Source organism: Vigna unguiculata, chromosome 10 (assembly GCF_037176805.1).
Source record: "Vigna unguiculata cultivar grain cowpea cultivar isolate G323 ecotype 2 chromosome 10, ASM3717680v1, whole genome shotgun sequence".
NCBI lineage: Eukaryota > Viridiplantae > Streptophyta > Magnoliopsida > Fabales > Fabaceae > Vigna > Vigna unguiculata.
In genome coordinates this window covers 47305055-47313274 of record NC_140801.1, presented here as the reverse complement: position 1 = coordinate 47313274, position 8220 = coordinate 47305055, and the positions used below count along the sequence as shown (strand labels likewise).

General features: G+C 31.3%; 1 protein-coding gene across 2 annotated transcripts; it reads left to right on the top strand.

Moving 5' to 3' along the window:
* Nucleotides 1–1451: 1451 nt before the first annotated feature.
* Nucleotides 1452–6267, top strand: LOC114167175 (AT-rich interactive domain-containing protein 1-like). Of its 2 annotated transcripts, XM_028052168.2 has the most exons (3): nucleotides 1452–1665; nucleotides 2120–3255; nucleotides 4814–6267. In XM_028052168.2, the coding sequence occupies exons 2-3, from the start codon at nucleotides 2272–2274 to the stop codon at nucleotides 5642–5644; spliced, it is 1815 nt and encodes a 604-aa protein (XP_027907969.2). In that variant the 5' UTR covers nucleotides 1452–1665; nucleotides 2120–2271; the 3' UTR covers nucleotides 5645–6267. The 2 variants fall into 2 exon arrangements, with proteins under 2 accessions (XP_027907969.2, XP_027907968.2); XM_028052167.2 differs by lacking the exon at nucleotides 1452–1665 and having other exon boundaries at nucleotides 1686–3255.
* Nucleotides 6268–8220: the final 1953 nt, after the last annotated feature.

Sequence of the window (8220 nt, the reverse complement as noted above, 5' to 3'; positions counted from 1 at the left end):
CTCCATTCACATACAATGCTATTTTTTTTTTAATAAAAACACATTATATTTAAACAAAACTAATGAAATTAAACTTTTTGTGTTAAAATTGTAATTCTTTTATTGCACTAAAAGAAAAATATATTAGTAATTATTAATCTAAACCAATACTTTACTTTTTAAAATATATAAATACTATAATAATAACATAAAATATTAAAGTGTTAAATATACTTTTGGTTTCTAAATTATTATAAAAAAAGTGTGTTCAACCTCTAAATTCAATTATAAAGGATTCTATCCATGCATCTTATAAAAGTTAGATAAAACATTATCAACACAAATTATAAGACTAATATCAAAAAATAAAACTAATATATTTAAGAATAAATATAAATACTATTTAAAATGAATTTTGATTTTATACCAAATGTGTAAAAATTATTAACTATAAACACACACAATTCTCAATAGGTAATTTTAAATATTGGGTGACAGCATACAATTTTTAATTTATGCAACTTGGGTTTAGATGTATTGGTGTGTATGATAAGGTTGTGGTGAATCATAATCACCTTATTCAAAAAATCCAACAACCCTCTTAAGGAAAGCATTGGATTTGATTTTAAGTAGTCATAGATTTCAATTTATATATACGAATAAAAATAGATAGATTTTAAGATTAGAAAGAACTATAGGAGATCAAATCCCCAACATTTAGAATTATAATATAAGTTAATAAGGTGAAATATGATTTTGTGCTTCAACTTTTCGTGAAAATTAAAATTAATTCTTCTTAACAAATTTTGAACCAATTTAGTTTTTCAATTCTTTAAATGTGTGAATTTAGTTATTTTAATCAAATTTGTAAAGTTTAGTTGGTGTTTGAAATGTGTTTTTTAGCTAACATTGAAACAAACATGTGTCAAACGAGATAAATAAAGTAAAATAATATGATGAGATGTGTTTGAAACGTCAAATAAACTTGATAAAATTTGGTTTAAATGACTAAATTTATGTATTTATAATATTGAGAGACTAAATTGGTTAAAATTTATAAGAGGGATTAATTTCAATTTTCACTAAAAACTTAAAAACAAAAATATATTTAATTTTATAAAATAAAATAAAAATTAGGATTAGATTGAATATATGAAATGAATTTGGTATGTTATTGGGAAGGAAGATGATAAATCTTGAAATCTAAGAGAACCATTGACAATGGAACCATGTGTTGATGAGAACAACCTATCTCATACCTCTTCATATTAAAGCTCCTTTTTCTTAATTAAATATTTTTCCTCACCTAGTTAAAGAAATAATTCAAGTCCACCAATAATAATAATATTAATAATATTAGTTTTAATAATTATAATAATCCAAACTCAACCATGATGTAGTTAAATACTAACCAAGGTTAGTGGTTCCCCCAAAGGCTCCTATATAACAAGAGGATGATGCTGTGGATGCAAGCAACTTCACCCTCATCAGAAAACCCTATTAAATCCCTATTTTTTTTTTCAGATTTATGAAAATGGAACTTGTAAATTCTCCCAAAAGAAATTGAAATAGAAAAGGGGGAAAATGGAAAATGAATGAATAGCCACATAGTTTAGGCAAAGGTCAAGGAAGTCACAACACAAAGACTCATCATAGGGTCCATCGAAACCCTGTCTCTAATAACTGGTACGTCTCTCTCTTTTTTCTTTTTTACTTCCAATGAAAATTCAGATATTGAAGAAGAGGGTCTGCGTCTGTTGAAAACTTGAATTTTAGCCCCGAACCCCATTTCTCTCACACACCCACTTTCTCTCTCTGCAATTAACATCACTGTAGAGAGAGAAAGAAAGCGCGGGACAATGAAAACATTTCCTCCTCACACACAAAGGTGGTAGACCAAACAAGCCCTAGATTGTATCAGATCCTCACCCTTTTCCATTTTCCCGCCAAAATCTACTTTTGACCCCGACCCGGATTCTCAATCGGTGCCAATTTCACAACCCTTGAAACTGTTTTCATCGATTTATCGAAAAAAAAAGAAAATCTAAAAAAAAAATACCTGTTTTAAAAATTTGAAAAAAATGGGTCATTGCGAGTGGGATTATATGTTTCTAGGGTTTGAATTCGATGTCCATGGCAGGGCGGTTGCAGTTCGACGGCGGTGTTCGCGGAGAAGATAGTGGTGGCATTGTGGGAGGCTCGAACGACGATTCTTTGTGCTGTTTCGAGAGGTTGTTTGCGGAGTTCTTTAGTGAGATCTGTGCGTTTAATTGCGTTTTGCATTATCCTCCAATGCTGTCTGATGGGCAGGACGTGGATTTGTATAGGTTGTTTTTGGTGGTGAGAGGGAAGGGTGGATACGATGCCGTTTGCAATGGGAAGTTGTGGGATTCGGTTGGGGAGGAGTCTGGGATGGGAGTGAGTGTCGGGTCCTCTGTTGAGTTGGTTTACAGTAGGTACTTGAGTGCTTTGGATTCATGGATGAAGAAAGTTGCTGAGAGTAAGGTGTCTCCGGAGTTTGGTGTGGTGGATAACAGGGATAAGTTTGGGAGGCGGTTAATGGAGTTGCAGGCTGAGGTGGAAGGGTTGTTTTCCGGTTGTGGCGATGAGAGGGTGGTTTTGGCCGGGGAGGATGTCGAGGGTGGTATGGATGAAGATGATCACAACTTAGATGGGAGGGAGTTATCCAGTGATAATGGGGTGAAAGGTAGTGGTGATGAAGGAGGTGAACATAGACAATGTTCTGATTCGGAGATGCCGGACCATGACATGGATGAAGGGGTTCTTGGAAACTCGGATAAGGGAAATGATTTGATGGGAGGGAAGGAAGGGTTTGATGGAGGGAAAATGCCTGAAGAGCAGGCTGTGGATGTATCAGATGGGGCTAACAACAGTGGGACTGGAGTGGTGAGTGGAGGCGAGAAGTGTGACGACAGTGATGATAAGGGCTTGGTGTTGGATGCATCTGGTGGTAATAGTGATGGTGATAGTTCTGGTCACAAGAGGAAGAGAGAGGGGTCTGTGTTGGATTCATCTAGTGATGATAGTGATAATAGTCCTAGTCGTAAGAGAATGCGAGAGTCTGCAATGGATATGCTGAACTGGGTTACTGGTGTTGCAAAGAATCCTGGTGATCCTGAAGTTGGTTCAATACCTGAAAAGTCAAAGTGGAAGTCTTATACTAGTCAGGAGGTGTGGAAGCAGGTGCTGTTGTTTCGGGAAGGTGCTTTTTACAGAAGAGGTTCTGAGCATAGCAATGAACAACGTAGTTGGCAGGTAATTTGAAATTATAAAATTAGCTAACTTTAAATTGCTTTGTAAATGAACTTGTTTCTACTACATGCTTAAACATTAATAATCTCAAAATGAGTATGTCTGATAAAAGTTTTTCTATATTTGTACATATTTTTCATTATGTTTATCTTTCTTACATTCTTTTTGTGTGAAACTTATTTGTTGACTAATCAAGCACACCTGGCTTTTCCTTTCCTCAAGTGTATTTGTTCATGAATGTGTAATAATCTTTGTTTGCACTGGTTACTTTGAACTTCGTTATTCTTTTGATCCCTACTTTTATTGTCAGCTTCCTTACCCTTTTTATTTGGGGGAAATAAATATTTTGTTTGCCATGCAGATCACCGATGAAGTATGAACTATAATGTTGGACTGCATAACATTGTTTTTGTGCTGAAACTGTATATTCATATCATTAGTCTTGTTTGTTTTGAGCTTGTGCATGCATCTGTGGATGTCAAACTAAAGTTAACTCTTCACTGATGATTTTACAATTCTAGATAAACAGAATATGCCAACACTCTATCAAACAGTTTTTTGGGTAGATTTGTCAAATTAACATAAAATTACATAAACTCTTGAGTTAGTAGGGAGACAACGAGTTTGAAATCAAATGTAAGTTTCCTCCCATTTACTCTAAATGACAAAGTTTTATCGTGACTCGAATGATTTGAAGAATTAAACTGCTTTGTAAAAGTTCTCTTTAATAGCTTGTATTTTTATTAATTTATATATAATTTGGTTATTTATATAATTTAATATTTTTTATTACTATGTGCTAATAAAATTTTCTTTTTGTAATTCTATATTTTGCTTTATTATGAAGTTGAAAATTAAGTATTATTGTTCTATTAGTATTTTGTTCAGCTTAGTTGTCAGTAATAGATTTTTTAATATTATTTTTTCTATTACCTAAACTCTTAGGAGTTTCCGAGTCATTTTTAGAAGTTGAATTTACGTAAACTATAGACTTTACTTATCTATCTGTAAATTATGGTGTGAATAAATTCTATTTTCATATCTTCCATATTTTAAATACTCGGATTATTGTGTCATTTTTGCATGGAAATCAAATCTATTGACATAGACTCTTTCTTCTATAATCTATAATATATATGAAAAGGGGCTCAATAAACAAGGAAGAAAAACTTTGTATATGTGTACTATTAATCTTGAAAGTAAGTGTGTTTTTGGATTAATAAAGTTGTTGGGGGCTACTTTGATTACTTAGACATGGGTAACTTGTGTATTTGTGCCTCCATAATGGAGGATATACACCAAATTGCATATTAAAAATAAAACTATAAAAGCAGAGATCAGTTGAAGTTAGTTTATATAATAAGTGTCAAGTATATAATTACCATCTATAGACAAGTTCTTGGTTTAGTTGAATGCTTTTGGATAATAAATGTCTTGTTCTTTTTAATAGCTTGTTCTGTAGATTCTCGAATCTTTGTCCTAATGCTGCCATTTTATATATTCGAGTAAACAAATTTCATATTCTTTTGATATCATACTCAAGCCTAATGTCATTTTATAGAATCAGAAGATGCACCCTTGCTTGTATGAAGATCAAGTTGTGACAAACTACAATCTCAGAGACAGGTTGAAATGTGACAAGAAGCTACAATCATTGCGAAGCTCTTCTGATTCATCTTTGGGAACTGAGAACAGAACACCAAGTTCTCACACTGAAGGTCAATCTGAGTTGCTTGATTCCTCAGACGCAAATTCAGGTCTTGACAAATGTTCAACAGTACGCATTCCTCTGGGGACAAATCATCAAGCCGAACTACCAGAATGGACTGGTGTGACTTCTGAAAGTGATTCTAAGTGGTTAGGGACTCGAATATGGCCACAGCAAATAGTAAATACAGGACTTATTGAAAGGGACCCCATAGGAAAGGGGAGACAAGGTTCATGTGGCTGCTCAGAAGAAGGTTCTATTGAGTGTGTAAGATTCCACATTTCAGAGAAAAGGGCCAAAGTTCAGCTGGAATTGGGTGATGCATTTTATGACTGGGACTTTGATCGGGTTGGTGAAGATGTTAGACTAATGTGGACAAAAGAAGAAGAGAAAAAATTTGAGGATGTGGTTCGGTCAAACCCTCCATCACTTGAGAAATATTACTGGGACTATATTTTTAGGGCATTTCCTGATAAAAGCAGGGCAGATTTAGTTAGCTACTACTTCAATGTCTTTATGTTGCAGCGCAGAGGATACCAGAATAGGCACACTCCCGATGACATTGATAGTGATGACAATGACGACGAAGCTGGACCATTGAGGAATGTTTTTGGACATCAGATGCAGAGTTCGCGAGGCTCCATCTTGTTAACCCCCAAAAAGTCACATAAAAAGGGAAAATAGCTGGTGAATGTTTGTAAAAATGTTAGGAGCATTGTCAAGGATGCAAAATTTTACAAATTTGTGCATGTTTACCTGCACTCAACATCTAAGGATCTTTCTCTCCTTGTTTGGAAGGTAAATCATTGGTTGAGAAGTAGAACTTTGGAGCTTAAATATTGGTTGTGGAGGGTTCAATTTAAAAGAGATGGTGTATTTGGTGGTGGAAGTGGGAAAATTTTGGACAAGCTTAGAAGTTGATTACAAATCACATGCTTCCGATTTTGAGCTGCATCTTCTTTTGTCTGTCCAGAGATGATACATGGCTACTGCACATTTTTTTTTTCTTAAAAAGAGTTGGTTTTGACTACAAGGGTTACTTGAAACAGAAGTCTTAGGGAATATAGGTCCACATTTTACTGTAGAGGGTCATGAACAAATACGCCAAAGTGCAATTCAACTTGTAGCTTCCATTTGATGCAACTTTATATTTTGTTTTGATGCTTCTTCCTTTTCTCAAAGTGGTATAGAATTTGTTTTGGCAAGATAGTCTCATTTTGGTGCCTTTCAATGTTCTTTTTATGCTAAGTAACTTCTCTTCTGTTCTATTCATACTATACCAAATTACATCATCTCCACATTTCAGAGATTGTACTTTGTTCTGCTTTCTTTTTAAATACTTGTATGGATTTATTTACTTTGTCGTATTCTGTTGTTTTTTTGGTATATCTGTCGTCGTTTTCGATTGTTACCCATGATTGTTTTTATTGTTACTTTTATTTTGTTGGCCTTGAAGATGTACTGAGGGATGACAATTGGTGAAGTAGATAATCCTATCCGATTCGCAAGAGAAATCCTACTTGTTACTTGTTTCATTCCTTGAACATCCATTTAAAAGATATCTTTGAGTTTTTTAAGAATATGTTATATAATGTTGGAAGTTCCCTATTGTCGTGAGGCAGAGTGAGACAGAGTTGAGTTAGACTTAAATTTATTTTTTAACATGGTATTAGAATCATAATTAAAAAATATATTCTGACGAGATTTCTTAGACATATCGTTTCACCTGTTATCAAACTGTTAACGAATTATCTATTTTTAATATCACACATAAAATGTATATACTTCGACATAAAAGAATATGTTAGAAGTTTTACATTGACTAAAAATAAGGTGCAAACTTAATCTTATCAATGTTATAAAATTAAATTAAACTTAAATTTATTCATATATATATATATATATTTAAAATAAAATTGAAAAATATAAATTAAATTTTAATTTTAATTAAATTTAACTTAATAAAATCTAAATTAAATTTTAATATTTTACTAGTAATACATTGTACGACTAATATATAATATTTATATCTGACTTTTTATAAACAGTACTATCCATTATCTATTATCTGCATATATCTAATTGAGGTATCTAATTGAAATATCTATATTTTACTCAGATTTTTATTTGAGAATATCTGTAGAGATGAATATTTTTCTCATTTCTATAATTATGGATGTTGAACTCCTACTTGGATTACCGACCGCATAGTATTCGTAATCATGCAAATTTATTTTACCATTTTTAAATGTTGTTCTTTTTATTTCAATTTTTGTATCCAACTCTATTAAGGATAAAATTTATGTTTAATATTTTTCAAATAGTTCTGTCCTTAAGTGCAATTATAGCTAATGCATATTTGCGCTTGAGTGATCGCAAAAATTATCTTGTTTGCCATTAGATTTTTTCTTAGATTTGTGATTGGTTTTGAAACTGAACTCGTAAAAAATAAAGAGTGCAAAAAAATTGTTTAAAATAATTAAATAATAAATTAATTCAATAAAATATAATGAAAAATTAAAATATTACAATAAAATACTCTAATATTAATATTATTACTATTAATTAACTATTTATTACTGGAATAAAATTGGAAAATAAATGCTTCATTAACATTCAAAGTTTAAAGTTAAATTCGGAACATTAAATAAATGAAATCAAATAACTTGAATGATTAAGGTTAATTTATTAATTGTCATTATATAATGAAGTTACTATATACATATGTGTGATGGAGGTGAATGATATTTTATAAGCCTTCAGATTCCTTTCATTTTCCTTACAGCTGGAAAATGTTTGCAGAAGACAACAGTTAAGCATACTAAAACCAAGCATTTTAAACAATACAATGTTAATATAATGATGTATAATAATTAATAACAGATAGATTTTGGTAAACATTATATATATATATATATATATATATATATATATATATATATATATATATATTATCTGTTCTACCTTTCGAATGATTTTAACTAACTTTTTTTCGCTTATACAACAGAAATAAACTATTGACCAAAAAATTTTTTATTATGTTTTTCATTTTAATTGTTTTTTTTTTTTGTAATTTTTTTATGATTATTGAAGATCTCAAGTTCACTAGATATATGCCTAAAAATAATTTATTGATGATTGTACACTTCACTTTACAAATCAATTATATCTAAACATTAATATAAAAATTTATCATCTAGTTTGTTAGAAGCCACTCATCCAAATATCGTTTCAATCCTCAAGTTAGGAATATGTGTTAA

Bases quoted from the DNA above. Each gene is read 5' to 3' on its own strand.
- LOC114167175 (XM_028052167.2), top strand. From the start codon at position 2,107: ATGTCCATGGCAGGGCGGTTGCAGTTCGACGGCGGTGTTCGCGGAGAA. The intron at 3,256-4,813 runs GTAATTTGAAAT...GTCATTTTATAG, and splicing joins ATGAACAACGTAGTTGGCAG to AATCAGAAGATGCACCCTTG.